Below are 22,500 nucleotides of genomic sequence, written 5' to 3' on the forward strand. Positions count from 1 at the left end.
TGTGTGTGTGTGAGGGGGGTAGCTTGGCGGAGGCGGGCGGGGGTGGTTCTTCTGAGACAGAAACCCAGCATGGGGCAGATTGACACCGGCTGTCAATCAGTAAGTGATGTATCCGACTGGGAGTTTTTCAGGCAGAACATCAAACAGCTCACACCCACCCTGCTTACACAAGCCATTGATTGACAGACAGGAGACGGATGGTGGATCCTGTACTGCCCAGAGGCCCTTGCTTTGGTTTATCACGTCATTACCCAGAGGCTAGCCGCTAACGCCTCCCACCAAACCCACTGCATGATGACATCCTGCACTGTGTCACACAAATCTCTAGGTGCTCCATGCAGCAGATCCAGCCTAATCCACACTACAGCACACTGATCCACACGCATCCCCTCTAATCTACACTACAGCACACTGATCCACACGCATCCCCTCTAATCTACACTACAGCACACTGATCCACACGCATCCCCTCTAATCTACACTACTGCACACTGATCCACATGCATCCCCTCTAATCTACACTACTGCACACTGATCCACATGCATCCCCTCTAATCTACACTACTGCACACTGATCCACATGCATCCCCTCTAATCTACACTACTGCACACTGATCCACATGCATCCCCTCTAATCTATCTGTGTAGAATTCATTCAAAGGGATCTGGGACGATGCTCCATATTTACAATTAGCCCGGTTGGGATCGCACTTGGACTCTTTGGTTTGCCCTATAAACAGAGGGCTGGACCTTCGTTATCAATTTGAAATTGTCACATGAATATTTCAAAGTGTTCCGGAGGTGCCCTGATTTGTTGTGGGGGTGCTAGCCAGCCCCTCAGGGCAACCCTGGCATCAGAACCCAGATAATAACTCTTCTTCAGGATATTCTGCTCTATCCCACAATACACATTACTACGGCCAGGAGTTTTACCTGGGATTTTTTCTTGCTAATGTCACTTGGACAGAAAAACACATGGCTAATGATTCCTGTATGTTAGTGTGTTGTTAATGATCCCTATATGTTACTGTATGTCACTGTGTGTTGTTAATGATTCCTGTATGTTACTGTGTTGTTAATGATCCCTATATGTTTCTGTATGTTACTGTGTTGTTAATGATCCCTATATGTTACTGTATGTCACTGTGTGTTGTTAATGATTCCTGTATGTTACTGTGTTGTTAATGATCCCTATATGTTTCTGTATGTTACTGTGTTGTTAATGATCCCTATATGTTTCTGTATGTTACTGTGTTGTTAATGATCCCTATATGTTACTGTATGTCACTGTGTGTTGTTAATGATTCCTGTATGTTACTGTGTTGTTAATGATCCCTATATGTTTCTGTATGTTACTGTGTTGTTAATGATCCCTATATGTTTCTGTATGTTACTGTGTTGTTAATGATCCCTATATGTTTCTGTATGTCACTGTGTGTTGTTAATGATTCAAGTATGTTACTGTATGTTACTGTGTGTTACTATGTTTATAATGATTCCTGTATGTTACTGTTTGTTACTGTGTTGTTAATGATTCCTGTATGTTTCTGCATGTTACTGTGTTGTTGATTCACGTATGTTATTGTGTTTTTAATGATTCCTGTATGTTACTCTGTTAATGATTCCCGTATGTTACTGTATGTTAGGCTGTTGTTAATGATTCCTGTATGTTACTGTATGTTAGTTTGTTGTTAATGATTCCTGTATGTTACTGTGTTGTTAATGATCCCTGTATGTTACTGTGTGTTAGTGTGTTGCTAATGATTCCTGTATGTTACTGTATGTTAGTGTGTTGTTAATGATTCCTGTATGTTACTGTGTGTTAGTGTGTTGCTAATGATTCCTGTATGTTACTGTATGTTAGTGTGTTGTTAATGATTCCTATATGTTACTGTATGTTAGTGTGTTGTTATTGATTCCTGTATGTTTTTGTATGTTACTGTGTTGTTGATTCATGTATGTTAGTGTGTTGTTAATGATTCCTGTATGTTTCTGTATGTTACTGTGTTGTTGATTCATGTATGTTAGTGTGTTGTTAATGATTCCTGTATGTTTCTGTATGTTACTGTGTTGTTGATTCATGTATGTTAGTGTGTTGTTAATGATTCCTGTATGTTTCTGTATGTTACTGTGTTGTTGATTCATGTATGTTAGTGTGTTGTTAATGATTCCTGTATGTTATTGTATGTTACTGTGTTGTTATTGATTCCTGTATGTTTTTGTATGTTACTGTGTGTTAATGATTCCTGTATGTTACTGTATGTTACTGTGTTGTTAATGACTCCTGTATGCTACTGTGTTTATAATGATTCCTGTATGTTACTGTATGTTATTGTGTTGTTAATTATTCCTGTATGTTACTCTGTTAATGATTCCCGCATTCCCGTTACTCTGTTAATGATTCCTATGTGTTACTGTATGTTACTGTGTTGTTAATGATTCCTGTATGTTACTGTATGTTAGTGTGTTATTAATGATTCCTGTGTGTTACTGTATGATTCCTGTATGTTACTGTATGATTCCTGTATGTTACTGTATGATTCCTGTGTGTTACTGTATGATTCCTGTGTGTTACTGTGTTGTTAATGATTCCTGTATGTTACTGTATGTTAGTGTGTTGTTAATGATTCCTGTATGTTACTGTATGTTACTGTGTGTTACTGTATGTTACTGTGTGTTAGTGTGTTGTTAATGATTCATATATGTTACTGTATGTTACTGTGTTGTTAATGAATCCTGTATGTTACTGTATGTTACTGTATGTTACTGTATGTTACTGTGTTGTTAATGATTCCTGTATGTTACTGTGTGTTAGTGTGTTGTTAATGATTCCTGTATGTTACTGTATGTTACTGTATGTTACTGTGTGTTAGTGTGTTGTTAATGATTCATATATGTTACTGTATGTTACTGTGTTGTTAATGATTCCTGTATGTTACTGTATGTTACTGTATGTTACTGTATGCCACTGTATGTTACTGTGTTGTTAATGATTCCTGTATGTTACTGTATGTTACTGTGTGTTAGTGTGTTGTTAATGATTCATATATGTTCCTGTATGTTACTGTGTTGGTAATGATTCCTGTATGTTACTGTATGTTAGTGTGTTGTTAATGATTCCTGTATGTTACTGTATATTAGTGTGTTGTTAATGATTCCTGTATGTTACTGTATGTTAGTGTGTTGTTAATGATGCATGTATGTTACTGTATGTTAGTGTATGTGAATGATTCCTGTATGTTACTGTATGTTAGTGTATGTGAATGATTCCTGTATGTTACTGTATGTTAGTATATGTGAATGATTCCTGTATGTTACTGTATGTTACTATGTTGTTACCTGTTTCGTGCTGCTGTCCCCTCATCATGTAGACGAAGTCTCGGCAGCTGGCTTCATGGCTGTCCTTCGCTGAGGAGTGTAAGCACAACTCCTCCACCAGAGTGAGTGCCTTCTTACACAGGTGGTCTTCATCCCAGTCCCCCGACATCCTCCAATCCGCATTGCACTCCCACCCGCAGTCAACCAATCACAGCACAGCACTCGCCGCCCTCACCAAACGGACGGCACCTGGGTGAGAAGAGGTTGGATCCGACCACGTTCCTTGGAGGGTCTGGAGAAATGGGTGGGCCCGGGGGAGATTGGACCAATCCGGGAATAAGGGGAGGGGCTCTGTCAGGTGCTGTCTACTTAGGCGGAGTCTAGCAGAGACCCTCCATGTTTGACACACCCATAAATGTGTGAGCCAAACCCACCCCTTTGTCTTTTCCTGAGAGGAATGAATGGAAAAGATGAGGAAAAAGAAGATGAAAGACGATGTATAAATAGGTACTGTTATCATTGTACCAATTGGTGTTTTCATGCAAATATTCTCAAATCTGCATAAAACAATTATGTCCATTTTCCCACCAGAGGTGAGTTTCCATCAAACTAACCCATTGTGGATAAAAGTCTGTGTGTGGTAAATCTCACTTTTGTGGTTAAGTTCCTATGTACCGGATAAAACATGTCAATTAAATGGGGTACAGATGGTTTTGTCACAAAAACTGTTGCGATAAATAGCATTCTGGGCCAATCAGGTTTTGGCGCATGCTCTCTAGACAAGTTCACTGATAAGATAATTGGCAGCCAAGCACCGATCATCATATCCCCAGAATTCAAATAATAGCCTACCCTCGATATTTATCTTCTTGGAAATTTGCATGATCAACGTGCACTTAACCACCAAGTGAAGTTCATGATCTGCCTGTAAACCTTTCCTGCTCTTCCCTGTCGTGGTGGGAGGTCATCGCGTGACTCCAAGTTTATTTTCGATACGATGGTTATTATATCAATATTTGCGCATGAAGGCATTCCCGTTACCATTTCTCAGATAACTAGTTTTACAGACACAAAAAGATCCCAACATGTCGAATGAACAAATTGTCTGTCGGACATTTCCTGTTTCCATCAGCCTTGACTTTTTTTTATATGTCAGGTAATTCATCTGCGTTTAATGGTTGGATGGAAACCTGGTTTATGGTACATTTTTATTTCTGTTTTATGTCAACATACCTGTATTAGAGTTGTTTGTAAAGCCTAGGAGTCCCTGTCCTGTTTGAAATGTCTTCTCCACCAAGATACAGCTGAACAACACTTGGTTATGCTTCCAACAAAGTCATAACCTTATACTAGTTTGTGTTCTTCTTTTTCTAATGTCACAGAGATAGGGATAGCTCTAACAGCATTTAGAGCACGGTTCAGCTCTGGGTAATGTAGTTCCAAGCAGATTGAATGGAATGCAGTAGTTTTCCTGGTTTTCCTCCAACCTAGATTCATAGAATGTCTTAAAAATGGCTCCAACATCACCTGAAAGACAATGACAACACATTACTGAATGAGGTCAAGAACAAAATCCACAGAGATTGTGATAGAGATTGTATTACAATGGTTACACAAGGGTATTACATTGAATTTGTCTCTTGTTGTTTTGATGCTCTCAGTAGTACACAGAATGTAAAATTCCAGGACTGTTAGTGTTTCAGTGCACATACAGACAGACGTTGTGTCCTCTTTGTCCTTTTGTCAGAGAACTCTATTTCCAGAGCTCCTTAACATTCTCCCTTTGTTTTGAACTCATTCTGTCTCCAAAAAGCAGGTCAATGTCCCAACTTTCTCGTTCTCTATAGCTCTCTCCCTTTCTCACAGTCTGTGTGTCTGCAGGGATATATGGTAGAAATATGTCTAAAAATACATAAATGAATGAATGTCTACATTCACAGTAATAACTGGCAATCTGTAATAAGATTTCTCATCAGTGAGGTGTCTGCTGCCAGAACGTCCAATGAGACGTCGTATCAGTGAGAGGTAGGCCCACTTGTCCAATGAGAACCCTGTTCGGCCAAAGGAACATCTATTTATCATTAATGATTCTGGTTCTGTGAAATGTCAGCATCAGTCTATGTACAGTGACTGACAACCTCCCTAGCAAAGTGTTGCTTTTTTGTCCATCTATCTCCCTGGCCATCAATCCATCAATCCATCACAGCATTAAGAAGAGACACATTTCAATCAGGACAAGACTCAGGACAGGACATGTTGGTGCCATTTCTCCTTCCTCATCTCTCTCTCACTCTCTCTCAAACACACTCTTTCTCTCTATCTGAAAACTTCTGATAGGCATATTAGGTTCGTCAATTCGTCTGGAACAGGTTCAGAAAGGAAACTCAGACTCAACCAGGTCCATTTATCTGTCCATCTCAGCTCGCTCCATTGTAAAAAATGAGTCTGAGATTAGCGTATTAAAACGCTACCCCCAACCCAACACCCCAGTCTGTATCCCCGCTCCACTCCCCTCCATCCAGACTGAGATAGTAAATCTTTCTGAGTGTGACTTTAAAACCCAGCATATCTCAATCTGAGGAATGGCTGTCTGGCACCAAACTGGTCCTCTCAAATGGCAGCAAGAACATCAGGGGGAGGAAAAGAGAGGGGAGAGAAAGAGAATGTGTATGGATGTGTCTGTGAGAGAGAATGAGATGGTATGAGAAAGAGAATGTGTATGGATGTGTCTGTGAGAGAGAATGAGATGTTATGAGAAAGAGAATGTGTATGGATGTGTCTGTGAGAGAGAATGAGATGCTATGAGAAAGAGAATGTGTATGGATGTGTCTGTGAGAGAGAATGAGATGCTATGAGAAAGAGAATGTGTATGGATGTGTCTGTGAGAGAGAATGAGATGCTATGAGAAAGAGAATGTGTATGGATGTGTCTGTGAGAGAGAATGAGATGCTATGAGAAAGAGAATGTGTATGGATGTGTCTGTGAGAGAGAATGAGATGCTATGAGAAAGAGAATGTGTATGGATGTGTCTGTGAGAGAGAATGAGATGGTATGAGAAAGAGAATGTGTATGGATGTGTCTGTGAGAGAGAATGAGGTGCTATGAGAAAGAGAATGTGTATGGATGTGTCTGTGAGAGAGAATGAGATGGTATGAGAAAGAGAATGTGTATGGATGTGTCTGTGAGAGAGAATGAGATGTTATGAGAAAGAGAATGTGTATGGATGTGTCTGTGAGAGAGAATGAGATGGTATGAGAAAGAGAATGTGTATGGATGTGTCTGTGAGAGAGAATGAGATGGTATGAGAAAGAGAATGTGTATGGATGTGTCTGTGAGAGAGAATGAGATGGTATGAGAAAGAGAATGTGTATGGATGTGTCTGTGAGAGAGAATGAGATGGTATGAGAAAGAGAATGTGTATGGATGTGTCTGTGAGAGAGAATGAGATGCTATGAGAAAGAGAATGTGTATGGATGTGTCTGTGAGAGAGAATGAGATGGTATGAGAAAGAGAATGTGTATGGATGTGTCTGTGAGAGAGAATGAGATGGTATGAGAAAGAGGGGAGAGAAAGGAGCGATATGGACATTAGATGAAAGGAGGGAGAGGAGGAGATGAAAGGTAAGTAGAAAGGAATGGAGCAGGAGGCAGTGTTGGTGACATAGCAACAATAGTAATCAAGGTCTGGCTGTGCAATTTACTAGAAGCAAAATATTTACAGAGCCTCATTATTTACTGATAAATATCAGACACGTACAGACTCATCTCTTCCTCCATACAACACTCTATACTGAGACGCTCACAGCCACAAAGGAACACAAACCTCCCACAGACATTCCATTGACTGCTGCCCTGTTTTAAATCAATAACCTTAGGCAACCAATACACCAACAGAGACCGGTCAACCAGGAAGGTCACTGTCCAATCGCACTACAGCGACGGGACAGCAGGGAAGGTATTTGTCTAATCACACTACAGAGACTGGAAAACCAAGGACGTGCTCTGTCCAATCACAATAGACAGACTAGGCAACCAGGAAGGTCACTGTCCAATCAAACAACAGAGAATAGGTAAGTGGTGTGAGGTCACTGTCCAATCACAAAATGGTGGTAAATTCACTGCTCAAACACCCAACATGGACTCGGGAACCAGGAAGGTCACGTTCCAATCACAAAACATTAATCTGGCACCAGTAAGGTCACTGTCCAATCATGTAGCAGAGAGCAGCCAGGCGCCCACTAAGGTCAGAGACGGATAACCAAGGCTACTGCCCAATCTTATGGCAAAAAACAGATGGTTAGTAAAGTCACTGTCCAATCAGAGACCCCCTCCAGCTAAACACATTTAACATGTGATGAATGATGTTGACTGAAAGTGCACCTAAGCACTGGTTTTAGGCCAGATGTTTCATTGGGCCTATAATGGGTGAGGCTTGTATTTGCTTTGGGACAACTGATTCTGGGCATGCTCTCAGGGCCTTTTCTCTCTCTAGAGTGTGATGAATCTCTGAGGTTGTGCCAGTTTGTTCATTTGTTAAGAAAAGCCAAAAAGGCAGAAGAGGAGGAGAGGAGTGAATGTGTGAACTGTGACACATTGAAACCCAAAAGGCACCCATTTCACACACAGGGGATCATAGGAGAGGAGCGTAAATCTCAGCTCATTCACTGGGTTTCCTCTTCAGAGGAAGGCATCACACCTGAGCCTGACACAGTATGTCTCTCATACAGAATACGTTCAACATCACAGCTTTGCATTATGTCAAAATTAGTATAATATCACATTACCTGCTGTGTAGCGACTATTATGCAGAGATTATGGTAATGTCAGCACGTCCTTTGAAATATTGCACATTATTTCACATCAGACGTCAGTCTTTCTTGAGGGACTTCACTTTTCCTTTCACCGCAACAGAAGTGGTGAATTCGACCAAAGGGCGAAGCAGTTTGGATTACTTTCAGAGACAAATCAATCATTTGGATGGGTTTAGAAGATTTCATCGTCACCTTCTCATTTGCATGGCTGACTTTCACTCTACAGGCTCAGCAACTGTTACCTTTTAACAGAATTCCTTTGCTATTCGAAGTAATGCTCTGTCTGAAAAACGACAACCTATGTGTTTGAGTGAGAGAAAATGTAAATGAGCAAAGACAGGTTGTGTGAAAATTTGCACGATGCAAGAAGAGACAAAGAGAGGTAATCCATGAGGTACAACTAATGGGATGTTTCAGCCGCATCTCAATGAAGCTGATGGGATTCTTTTCTATTAGCTCCCTCCTCTTTTTGTGATCTTTTACCTGTAGAGTCATCTCAAATCTACCTCTCATTACTTTCAGGAACGTTTTGGTTTCTTTTACCTGTAGTCATCTCAAATCTACCTCTCATTACTTTCAGGAACGTTTTGGTTTCTTTTACCTGTAGTCATCTCAAATCTACCTCTCATTACTTTCAGGAACGTTTTGGTTTCTTTTACCTGTAGTCATCTCAAATCTACCTCTCATTACTTTCAGGAACGTTTTGGTTTCTTTTACCTGTAGTCATCTCAAATCTACCTCTCATTACTTTCAGGAACGTTTTGGTTTCTTTTACCTGTAGTCATCTCAAATCTACCTCTCATTACTTTCAGGAACGTTTTGGTTTCTTTTACCTGTAGTCATCTCAAATCTACCTCTCATTACTTTCAGGAACGTTTTGGTTTCTTTTACCTGTAGTCATCTCAAATCTACCTCTCATTACTTTCAGGAACGTTTTGGTTTCTTTTACCTGTAGTCATCTCAAATCTACCTCTCATTACTTTCAGGAACGTTTTGGTTTCTTTTACCTGTAGTCATCTCAAATCTACCTCTCATTACTTTCAGGAACGTTTTGGTTTCTTTTACCTGTAGTCATCTCAAATCTACCTCTCATTACTTTCAGGAACGTTTTGGTTTCTTTTACCTGTAGTCATCTCAAATCTACCTTTCATTACTTTCAGGAACGTTTTGGTTTCTTTTACCTGTAGTCATCTCAAATCTACCTCTCATTACTTTCAGGAACGTTTTGGTTTCTTTTACCTGTAGTCATCTCAAATCTACCTCTCATTACTTTCAGGAACGTTTTGGTTTCTTTTACCTGTAGTCATCTCAAATCTACCTCTCATTACTTTCAGGAACGTTTTGGTTTCTTTTACCTGTAGTCATCTCAAATCTACCTTTCATTACTTTCAGGAACGTTTTGGTTTCTTTTACCTGTAGTCATCTCAAATCTACCTCTCATTACTTTCAGGAACGTTTTGGTTTCTCCTGAGGAAAGATGACCTATTATGATGTTACACATCTAGTAGCTTAAAAAGCAACAGGATATTCCACCGTATGCAGAGTGTTTGATTAATTTCACATAATGCATTTTCATAACAATATGATTATATAGTTTTCTATTTCAATACTTCACTTTAAAAAGCACAGCTCTGTCCTCTTCTCTTGAGTTCTTTAGGATACTGCCCTTCTCTACTCTACTCTACCATCCTCTCCTCTACTCTACCATCTTCTCCTCTACTCTACCATCCTCTACTCTACTCTACCATCCTCTACTCTCCTCTACCATCCTCTACTCAACCATCCTCTACTCAACCATCCTCTACTCAACCATCCTCTCCTCTACTCTACCATCCTCTCCTCTACTCTACCGTACTCTACTCTACCATCCTCTCCTCTACCATCCTCTCCTCTACTCTACCATCCTCTCCTCTACTCTACCGTACTCTACTCTACCATCCTCTTCTCTACTCTACCATCCTCTACTCTACTCTACCATACTCTCCTCTACTCTACCATCCTCTCCTCTACTCTACCATCCTCTCCTCTCCTTTGCCATCCTCTTCTCTACTCTACCATCCTCTACTCTACCATCCTCTCCTCTCCTTTGCCATCCTCTTCTCTACTCTACCATCCTCTACTCTACCATCCTCTCCTCTCCTCTACCATCCTCTACTCTACCATCCTCTACTCTACTCTACCATCCTCTACTGAACTCTACCATCCTCTCCTCTACTCTACCATCCTCTCCTCACCTCTACCATCCTCTACTCTACCATCCTCTCCTCTACTCTACCATCCTCTACTCTACCATCCTCTCCTCTACTCTACCATCTTCTCCTCTACTCTACCATCCTCTACTCTCTACTCTACCATCCTCTCCTCTACCATCCTCTCCATCTCTACCATCTCTCCTCTACTCTACCATCTTCTCCTCTACTCTACCATCCATTACTCTACTATACCATCATCTCCTCTACTCTACCATCCTCTCCTCTACTCATACCTCTCCTCTACTCTACCATCCCTCTCCTCTACCATCCTCTCTACTCTACCATCCTCTCCTCTACTCTACCATCCTCTCCTCTACTCTACCATCCTCTCCTCTACTCTACCATCTTCTCCTCTACTCTACCATCCATTACTCTACTATACCATCATCTCCTCTACTCTACCATCCTCTCCTCTACTCTACCATACTCTCCTCTACTCTACTCTACCATCCTCTACTCTCCTCTACCATCCTCTCCTCTACTCTACCATCCTCTACTCTACTTTACCATCCTCTATTCTACTCTACCATCCTCTCCTCTCCATTACCATCCTCTTCTCTACTCTACCATCCTCTACTCTACTCTACCATCCTCTCCTCTACCATCCTCTACTCTACCATCCTCTACTCTACTCTACCATCCTCTACTCTACTCTACCATCCTCTCCTCTACTCTCCCTACCCTCCTCTCCTCTACTCTACCATCCTCTACTCTACCATCCTCTACTCTACTCTACCATCCTCTACTGTACTCTACCATCCTCTCCTCTACTCTACCATCCCTCTCCTCACCTCTACCATCCTCTACTCTCTACCATCCTCTCCTCTCCTTTACCATCCTCTCCCTCCTCTACCATCTTCTCCTCTACTCTACCATCCTCTCTCTACTCTACCATCCTCTACTCTACTCTACCACCTCTCTACCATCCTCCTCTACTCTACCATCTTCTCCTCTACTCTACCATCCATTACTCTACTCTACCATCCTCTACTCTACTCTACCATCCTCTCCTCTCCTCTACCATCCTCTACTCTACCATCCTCTACTCTACTCTACCATCCTCTACTGTACTCTACCATCCTCTCCTCTACTCTACCATCCTCTACCTCACCTCTACCATCCTCTCCTCTCCTTTACCATCCCTCTTCTCTCTCTACCTCCTCTACTCTACTCTACCATCCTCTCCTCTACCTCTACCATTCTCTCCTCTACCATCCTCTACACTATAATCCTCTCCTCTCCTTTACCATCCTCTTCTCTACTCTACCATCCTCTACTCTACTCTACCATCCTCTCCTCTACTCTACCATTCTCTCCTCTACCATCCTCTACACTATAATCCTCTCCTCTCTCTTTACCATCCTCTTCTCTACTCAACCATCCTCTACTCTACTCTACCATCCTCTCCTCTCCTCTACCATCTCTCTACCACTCTACTCTACCATCCTCTCCTCTGCTTTACCATCCTCTTCTCTACTCTACCATCCTCTACTCTACTCTACCATCCACTCCTCTCCTTTACCATCCTCTACTCTCCTCTACCATCCTCTACTCTACTCTACCATCCTCTCCTCTCCTTTACCATCCTCTCCTCTCCTTTACCATCCTCTTCTCTCCTCTACCATCCTCTACACTATAATCCTCTCCTCTCCTTTACCATCCTCTTCTCTACTCTACCATCCTCTACTCTACTCTACTCTACTCTACTCTACTCTACTCTACTCTACCATCCTCTCCTCTCCTTTACCATCCTCTCCTCTCCTTTACCATCCTCTTCTCTACTCTACCATCCTCTACTCTACTTTACCATCCTCTACTCGACTTTACCATCCTCTCCTCTACTCTACTCTACCATCCTCTACTCTATATCCTCTCCTCTCATTTACCATCCTCTTCTCTACTCTACCATCCTCTCCTCTCCATTACCATCCTCTTCTCTACTCTACCATCCTCTACTTTACTCTACCATCCTCTCCTCTACCATCCTCTACTCTACCATCCTCTACTCTACTCTACCATCCTCTACTCTACTCTACCATCCCATCCTACCTCCTCTACTCTACCATCCTCTCCTCTACCATCCTCTACTCTACCATCTACTCTACTCTACCATCCTCTACTCTACTCTACCACTCTACTCTACCATCCTCTCTACCATCCTTCTCTCTCCTCTACCATCCTCTACTCTACCATCCTCTCCTCTCCTTTACCATCCTTTCCTCTACTCTACCATCTTCTCCTCTACTCTACCATCCTCTACTCTACTCTACCATCCTCTACTCTCCTCTACCATCCTCTCCTCTACTCTACCATCTTCTCCTCTACTCTACCATCCATTACTCTACTCTACCATCCTCTACTCTACTCTACCATCCTCTCCTCTCCTCTACCATCCTCTACTCTACCATCCTCTACTCTACTCTACCATCCTCTACTGTACTCTACCATCCTCTCCTCTACTCTACCATCCTCTCCTCACCTCTACCATCCTCTCCTCTCCTTTACCATCCTCTTCTCTACTCTACCATCCTCTACTCTACTCTACCATCCTCTCCTCTACTCTACCATTCTCTCCTCTACCATCCTCTACACTATAATCCTCTCCTCTCCTTTACCATCCTCTTCTCTACTCTACCATCCTCTACTCTACTCTACCATCCTCTCCTCTACTCTACCATTCTCTCCTCTACCATCCTCTACACTATAATCCTCTCCTCTCCTTTACCATCCTCTTCTCTACTCAACCATCCTCTACTCTACTCTACCATCCTCTCCTCTCCTCTACCATCCTCTACTCTACTCTACCATCCTCTCCTCTGCTTTACCATCCTCTTCTCTACTCTACCATCCTCTACTCTACTCTACCATCCACTCCTCTCCTTTACCATCCTCTACTCTCCTCTACCATCCTCTACTCTACTCTACCATCCTCTCCTCTCCTTTACCATCCTCTCCTCTCCTTTACCATCCTCTTCTCTCCTCTACCATCCTCTACACTATAATCCTCTCCTCTCCTTTACCATCCTCTTCTCTACTCTACCATCCTCTACTCTACTCTACTCTACTCTACCATCCTCTCCTCTCCTTTACCATCCTCTCCTCTCCTTTACCATCCTCTTCTCTACTCTACCATCCTCTACTCTACTTTACCATCCTCTACTCGACTTTACCATCCTCTCCTCTACTCTACTCTACCATCCTCTACTCTATATCCTCTCCTCTCATTTACCATCCTCTTCTCTACTCTACCATCCTCTACTCTACTTTACCATCCTCTCTTCTACTCTACCATCCTCTACTCTACCATCCTGTACTCTACCATACTCTCCTCTCCTTTACCATCCTCTCCTCTACTCTACCATCCTCTCCTTTACCATCCTCTCCTCTACTCTACCATCCTCTACTCTACCATCCTCTACTCTACTCTACCATCCTCTCCTCTACTCTACCATCCTCTCCTCTCCTTTACCATCCTCTCCTCTACTCTACCATCCTCTCTTCTACTCTACCATCCTCTACTCTACTCTACCATCCTCACCTCTCCTCTCCTCTACCATCCTCTACTCTACTCTACCATCCTCTACTCTACTATACCATCCTCTACTCTACCATCCTATCCTCTACTCTACCTTCCTCTCCTCTCCTCTACCATCCTCTACTCTACCATCCTCTCCTCTCCTTTGCCATCCTCTTCTCTACTCTACCATCCTCTACTCTACTTTACCATCCTCTCCTCTCCTCTACCATCCTCTACTCTACCATCCTCTACTATACTCTACCATCCTCTACTGTACTCTACCATCCTCTCCTCTACTCTACCATCCTCTCCTCACCTCTACCATCCTCTACTCTACCATCCTCTCCTCTCCTTTACCATCCTCTCCTCTCCTCTACCATCCTCTACTCTACCATCCTCTACTCTACTCTACCATCCTCTCCTCTACTCTACCATCCTCTACTCTACCATCCTCTCCTCTACCATCCTCTACACTATAATCCTCTCCTCTCATTTACCATCCTCTTCTCTACTCTACCATCCTCTACTCTCCTCTACCATCCTCTACTCTACCATCCTCTACTCTACACTACCATCCTCTCCTCTCCTTTACCATCCTCTTCTCTACTCTACCATCCTCTACTCTATTTTACCATCCTCTACTCTACTTTACCATCCTCTACTCTACTCTACCATCCTCTACTCTATATCCTCTCCTCTCATTTACCATCCTCTTCTCTACTCTACCATCCTCTACTCTACTATCCTCTCTTCTACTCTACCATCCTGTACTCTACCATCCTCTCCTCTCCTTTACCATCCTCTCCTCTACTCTACCATCCTCTACTCTACTCTACCATCCTCTCCTCTACTTTACCATCCTCTTCTCTACTCTACCATCCTCTACTCTATTTTACCATCCTCTCTTCTACTCTACCATCCTGTACTCTACCATCCTCTCCTCTCCTTTACCATCCTCTCCTCTACTCTACCATCCTCTACTCTACTCTACCATCCTCTCCTCTACTTTACCATCCTCTCCTCTCCTCTATCATCCTCTACTCTACTCTACCATCCTCTCCTCTACCATCTACTTTACCATCCTCTACTCTACCATCCTCTACTCTACTCTACCATCCTCTCTCTACCATCCTCTACTCTACTCTACCATCCTCTCCTCTACCATCCTCTACTCTACTCTACCATCCCTCTACTCTACTATACTCTGCTCTACTCTACCATCCTTTCCTCTCCTCTACCATCCTCTCCTCTACTCTACCATCTTCTCCTTTACTCTACCATCCTCTCCTCTCCTCTACATCCTCTCCTCTACTCTACCATCCTCTCCTCTCCTCTCCTCTACCATCCTCTCCTCTCCTCTCCCATCCCCTCTACCATCTTCTCCTCACTCTACCATCCTCTCCTCTCCTCTACCATCCTCTCCTCTACTCTACCATCCTCTCCTCTACTCTACCATCCTCTACTCTACCATCCTCTCCTCTACTATACCATCCTCTCCTCTACTCTACCATACTCTCCTCTACCATCCTCTCCTCTACCATCCTCTCCTCTCCTCTACCATCCTCTCCTCTACCATCCTCTCCTCTCCTCTACCATCTTCTCATCTACTCTACCATCCTCTCCTCTTCTCTACCATCCTCTCCTCTACTTTACCATCCTCTCCTCTACCATCCTCTCCTCTCTTCTACCATCCTCTTCTCTACTCTACCATCCTCTTCTCTCCTCGACCATCCTCTCCTCTATTCTACCATCCTCTCCTCTCCTCTACCATCCTCTCCTCTACTTTACCATCCTCTCCTCTCCTCTACCATCCTCTCCTCTCCTCTACCATCCTCTCCTCTACTCTACCATTCTCTTCTCCACTCTACCATCCTCTCCTCTACCATCCTCTCCTCTACCATCCTCTCCTCTCCTCAACCATCCTCTACTCTACCATCCTCTCCTCTACCATCCTCTCCTCTACTCTACCATCCTCTACTCTAATCTACCATCCTCTACTCTACTCTACCATCCTCTACTCTACTCTACCATCCTCTCCTCTACCATCCTCTACTCTACTCTACCATCCTCTCCTCTACTCTACCATCCTCTACTCTACGCAACCATCCTCTACTCTACTCTACCATCCTCTACTCTACTCTACTCTACCATCCTCTACTCTACTCTCCATCCTCTACTCTACCATCCTCTACTCTACTCTACCATCCTCTCCTCTACTCTACCATCCTCTACTCTACTCTACCATCCTCTACTCTTCTCACCCATCCTCTACTCTACTCTACCATCCTCTACTCTACTCAACCATCCTCTACTCTACTCTACCATCCTCTACTCTACTCTACCATCCTCTACTCAACCATCCTCTACTCTACTCTACCATCCTCTCCTCTACTCTACCATTATCTACTCTACTCAACCATCCTGTACTCTACTCTACCATCCTCTACTCTACTCAACCATCCTCTACTCTACTCTACCATCCTCTACTCTACTCTACCATCCTCTACTCAACCATCCTCTACTCTACTCTACCATCCTCTCCTCTACTCTACCATTATCTACTCTACTCAACCATCCTGTACTCTACTCTACCATCCTCTCCTCTACTCTACCATCCTCTACTCTACTCTACCATCCTCTACTCTACTCTACCATCCTCTACTCTACTCAAGCATCCTCTACTCTACCATCCTCTCCTCTACTCTACCATCCTCTCCTTAGTTCTGTGCTGTCTGTTCTACTGTATTCCATGGACTTGTGTTATAAGCGCACTATCACTTCCGACCTCAAGACTCATCCTTTAAGACATGAAGTCACTGGATGCAGGGCCCTCCGTGACTCACACAGAGGTCATGACCTTTGCTCAATAGCACTGGCATGGACCTTTGCATCACTTCCTACCTATCGAGGCCAGTGCATCACAGCGTCATGTCTGTCTGGGCCAATATCATCTGTGCTCTCTGCTCATCCAACTGTGTCAAACTGATGCACTAGGGTAAATAGATACTACCAAATACCTTTACCGCTACAAAAGAGGACTGCTTCCTGTATTTGGCTGTGAGATGGCACTAGAAATACAAGGCCAAGATTGAAGACCTTGTATTAATGTCTATTGACTAAAGGTAATAGCTTTGCTGCCTGCGACTCAGCCTTTAGGTTACTCCAGGCTGGCCTGTAACAGCCCATAGGCAAGCTTTTAGTACAACTATCTGACGTTGGAGGTTTCAATATTCTGTTTATGTCCATACATCATCACATAAACACACACACACACACACACACACACACACACACACACACACACAGAAGTCTGCTGTGCTGCATGCAGGGCTCTCTGCTGCTCCAGGCCTGCTCCCGCGAGTGTCTAAATTATCTATATCGTCACACAGGAAACACAGCACGAGCACCAAGCTGAGCGAGAGGCCAGTGAGGAACCCTGGGATACTGGTTCCGCTCTCTTCCTGTGCAGACTAGAGCCGGTGGAAGAAGCTGCACATCCATGTATGCAGAGCAGCTCACTGGTCCAATACTAAGATGGCAACATTCTCACCACCCACACAGTGCACGTGGATAGCCCTCGCTTCATACTTCACTTACATTTACGCCAAAGTCAGTGAGCCATCGAGACTATCCTTGTGACTTTGGTTACATATGAGCGTATTCATATTTGCATAATTATGGAAGTCTATCTCATAAAGCCAGAGCCACTGTGCCTTGGATGGGGGAGGGGGAGAAGGGAGAGGAGAGAGGGGTGGGGTGGGGGTGAAGGGGGTGTGGGTGGAGGGGAATAACACTTGTTTCAGCTCCTACATGTTTCCCCTGTCTTACTCATGCTGTGTGTGTGTGTATGTGTGTGTGTGTGTGTGTGTGTGTGTGTGTGTGTGTGTGTGTGTGTGTGTGTGTGTGTGTGTGTGTGTGTGTGTGTGTGTGTGTGTGTGTATGTATGTGTGTGTGTGTGTGTGTGTGTGTGTGTGAGTGTGAGTGTGAGTGTGTGTGTGTGTGTGTGTGTGTGTGTGTGTGCGTGCTTGCGTGTGTGTTTCGCCCTATACACCTATACATGCATTCAAAAGTTGGATTTATCTGAGAGCAATGGCTTACATCCGACAGACATATAAACCCACATACATGCTATGCACACTGCACACTTGTGCGAGAGATAACCTACAGTGTAGGCTACATATGCATGTCATAAAGCTCCAACCAATGGGCTATACATTAAATTAGAATAGATTACATTCGCACATCACTGCACAAAATATGCATACAATTTATATTTGAACCGGACAGACATACAGTCAGTTAGGTGGCACATAGCTACAGTATAGATAGACTATAACACTTACGTGACACAAGATCACACAGGATATTATGGTGAGTAGCCGAACCTATATAACGACATATAGGCGTGTATTAATATGACAACAATGAAATATCATCAAACCTCTATGTTGTATCCGAAACTGTTCCCTCTCCTACCTGCCCTTTTCATCTAAACACCAGCCTATTTTTCAGATGCGACGCGTTAAAAATCAACATTCCGCCCTCTACCCCAAGACAGGAAAATGGGTTCAAATACTGCACCTGGGATTGAAGAATAAGGCGGAGGGGTAGACTGAGAGGGAGAAATGAACAATATGGTATCTCTCCGCTCCCCTCTCATTCTTTCCTATTTTCTTGTCTTGGAATGTGTTTTCTGTCTTCTCACCCTCGTTTTTTCTTTGTATTTCACTCTCCCCTCCCTCCCTCTCTTCCCCTGTGCTCGGAATACTAAACGGGCTTCTCTGCTCGCTGACTGTATAGCGCTACCGGTGCTAAAGACATACTGATGTATATGTGTGGTAGAGAGGGGAGAGAGAGCCGAGCAGAGCCCCGGGATGGGAGGGGAAGGTAGAGGCAGTGTGTGAGGAGGAGAGGGGGTGTTGCTGGAGGCGAGGAGACGCGTGGTGCGATAGGGACAGACCACTGTGGCTCGGCCCACCGCCAAAGGGACACGGCGTATGTGCCATGGTGTCCGGACGAGTGATAGCGCGCAGCACCTCGTTAGGATCAAATCATGGTTTCGTGATAATATAATTTCCCTTCGTGTGTGTACTGTAGGCCTATCTAACGATGTGACAAAACACCAACACCAAAATAATTGAAAACTGCAGCAATGTTGGCAACTGTAGTGGGAAGCATTCCATTGTAGCCTATATGTGGCGTTGCTAATCTTTGTCAACCCGAGCCAGCCCATGAGATTTTACTAGAATGAGTTTAGACATCGCATAAGGCTGTGAGTGACTACGCCTCATGACGTAGGCTACCGGGCATTTCAAGTTCTGTAGTAAATCAAGTCATCTCTCTCATCTGCAAGTTATTCATGGTAGGCTTATTATTGGGTTACTACCTACCGTGTTAATTGTAGACTGCATTGTATTTATGATTACCCTTTCCTCTTGATTTCATTTACAGTTGCCAATGTGTTTACTGTAGAAAATGACAACTGCCTTGTCCTTTGGCTGGACTAGGCCGTAGAAGCTGCCTAGATGGCAATGCCTGCTGTATCTACACATTATTTATACAGGTAGTTGAAATATAGTGTAGGCCAGGCTATATAAGGTCTGCTTTCCTCTAGGATGGCCCAGCCCACGTCCAAATAGGGATTTTAAGCACTTCTCAGCATTTCAAGCTATCAAGGGACATAATGTTTTTTTAGGTCAAATAATCAGAATACTCAGCCAGGAGCCATGCATGGCTGATGGACTGAAGGTACATGCCAACTTCTTGGGCTGACATGAGATATGATGCTGTATGACTTGTAGATACACCTCAATGAGAATGGTTGTTTTTGGGACAAGAGACTTTGGCTTGACTAACACTGATAATGATAACCCTCTATGATCAGTATAGCTGAAAATAGCTGAGTAATAGCATATTACTGGCAATACTGATATCTATGTTATGTACAGTAAATATTCTAGTATTAACTGGGCAATTCTCACATTTCTACCATAACTATATGTGTGGAATTAATACTCCCAAGTGATCACAGACAGTCATAATAAGTCATAATTACTTCCCTCCTGATCATCTGATCACAGACAGTCATCATAAGTCATAATTACTTCCCTCCTGATCATCTGATCCCAGACAGTCATAAGTCATAATTACTTCCCTCCTGATCATCTGATCCCAGACAGTCATAATTCATAAATACTTCCCTCCTGATCATCTGATCCCAGACAGTCATAATAAGTCATAATTACTTCTCTCCTGATCATCTGATCAAAGACAGTCATAATAAGTCATAATTACTTCCCTCCTGATCATCTGATCACAGACAGTCATAATAAGTCATAATTACTTCTCTCCTGATCATCTGGTCCCAGACAGTCATAATAAGTCATAATTACTTCTCTCCTGATCATCTGGTCCCAGACAGTCATAATAAGTCAGAATTACTTCCCTCCTGATCATCTGATCACAGACAGTCATAATAAGTCATAATTATTTATCTCCTGATCATCTGGTCCCAGACAGTCATAATAAGTCAGAATTACTTCTCTCCTGATCATCTGATCACATAGAGGAAAAGAGGGTGATGGTGAACGGAGAGAGAGAGTGTCCGAGTGGAGAACCCCCAGAGCGAGGGATGACTGATGTATAAATGACGGTAAACAGCTGCCTCTGTTAACTGTCACTGCAGAGCACAGAGCGAGAGAGAGGCTGAGAGAGGATGAAAGAGGACAGGGATGATACAGTGCGAAAGAGGGGAGGAGAGAGACAGAATGTGAAAGGACAGGTCAGAAACAGACAAGAGTGGATATAAAAGTGAGATAGGAAGAGGACAAGTAGAGTAGAAGAGAGGCTAATGGGATTGAGAAGAGAGAAACTAAAAGCCTGGCCTACAGCAGCAGCCACTGTCCAAACTGAGACTGTGTCGCTTTTAGAACAAGCACTGACATGACACTTATCTTCCCCTTTAAGAGCACACGCACACAAACACACACTTACCATGAAATACTGGCCTTATTGATCGCACACCCACACATACATACTCGTCTTTAAGGATCTATCCTGTTAATTCCTTTTCTCAAGATCTGTTTATTGACATATTCAAGATTTGGGAGGGATCTGTCATGTTGATCCCTGACCCTGTCCCCTTGAACCTAGATGGTGTGTGACCCCAGCTGACTACAGGTCAGACATGCCACCATATAAAGAGATAGGAGAGAGGGAGAGTCCTCACCATCCTTTGAGTCTGTGTTCGTGTAGTAACTGCTCTGCATTTACTTTTAGTGTGACATTTAATTAGCAGCTTGTTTTTATGTATTTGCCCTCTCTTACCAAAAGTCTCTATTCATCTTTCATCCCTTCATTTTCATATGTTACCATGACTACCGTCTCTCAGGGCGAGTCACCCACACCTCTCTTTCTCCTTCCCTTGCTTTTCATTTCCTTGATGTGACTCCCCCCTCTGCCTCCTACTCCCTTTCCCTCTCCCTTTCCTTCTCTCTCTTTAGTCGTCACCCCCCTTTACTCTCTCTCTCCCTGTTTATCTTCTTTCTCTGCCTCTTTCTTCCTTCATCCGTCCATTCTATCCATCTCTGTCCCTGGTCTTTACTTTCTCATTCCTTCATGTCATTAGAAGCCATGTGTCATCATTAAAGTCACATTACAAATATAGATGTACATTTTCAAATGAAGGTGTTAAATGGAAGGAAACGTAAATGACTCATCATGTGTGGGTCTGTGACGTGTCCCTGACAGACGTGTCCCTGACAGATGTGTCCCTGACAGACGTGTCCCTGACAGACCTGTCCCTGACAGACCTGTCCCTGACAGAAGTGTCCCTGACAGACCTGTCCCTGACAGACGTGTCCCTGAAAGACGTGTTTGAAGACTGGCAAGAGAGAGGCCAGTGAAGCTCTATGACCAGTCCTTAGGACAGAATAGACTCCTAACTTGTAATTTAGCGCATTCGAAACCAATGCCCAAACTTCATTATCACACTCATTATGGTAGGTTCAGATTTCTGGATGTTTGCATGTGTGAGTGAGTGTGTGCCTGGGCACATGTGCGTGCGGTGAGACGCGTGTGTGTGTCTGTGAGATTGTGTAATCAAAATCATATTTCTCTACACGCACGTCTCATCCCCTGGAGACACCCACAGTAGCAGTGGCAGCAGCAGTCTTTCTGTTGATAGAGGCGTTTTTCCTCCACGGTGATACAGTATGCTCTATATATCACGTCACTTTGGCTAAACTGCTCCGCTGTTGAGATGTCCGTTTTAAAGCTTGATGCACTGTTTCTGTATGGATTTGGCTGCCATGCCAGTAAAGCACTCTGCTCTGAGAAAGGAATTAACCTCCAGAGGTTTTTCTAAGACAGATTAAAGAGGGTATACGGTGGTGGGGGAGACTGAGGGCAACCGAAACAAACAGACCCTGACAAAATGCCAACAGGGCAGGGGGAGGGAACGGAAGACAGGGAATATGGGTGCGTGTGCGCGTACGTGTGTATTTTTGTCTATGAGAGGTGTGGTGTGGCTATGTGTGGCTATGTGGAGGAAGACAGACAGAATGAAAGACGGGGAATTGGCGGACTGGGAATAAAACACTCAG

At 43.5% G+C, this 22,500-nt stretch overlaps 1 protein-coding gene across 3 annotated transcripts in view; it reads right to left on the minus strand.

Moving 5' to 3' along the window:
• The window catches only part of syt3 (synaptotagmin III), a 75,093-nt gene extending 56,267 nt beyond the window's left edge, over positions 1-18,826 (minus strand). Inside the window, exons 1-4 of one of the 3 annotated variants that reach the window (XM_042327761.1) lie at positions 18,479-18,826; positions 18,241-18,282; positions 4,552-4,845; positions 3,340-3,766 (exon numbers count right to left, since the gene is read on the minus strand). In XM_042327761.1, coding sequence (XP_042183695.1) covers positions 3,340-3,487 — 148 coding nt within the window. In that variant the 5' untranslated portion in view covers positions 3,488-3,766; positions 4,552-4,845; positions 18,241-18,282; positions 18,479-18,826. The remainder of the gene's footprint in view (positions 1-3,339; positions 3,767-4,551; positions 4,846-18,240; positions 18,283-18,478) is intronic. The other 2 variants (XM_042327760.1, XM_042327762.1) reach the window with 2 other exon arrangements.
• Positions 18,827-22,500: the final 3,674 nt, after the last annotated feature.

This window comes from Oncorhynchus tshawytscha, linkage group LG09 (genome assembly GCF_018296145.1).
Source record: "Oncorhynchus tshawytscha isolate Ot180627B linkage group LG09, Otsh_v2.0, whole genome shotgun sequence".
Lineage (NCBI taxonomy): Eukaryota > Metazoa > Chordata > Actinopteri > Salmoniformes > Salmonidae > Oncorhynchus > Oncorhynchus tshawytscha.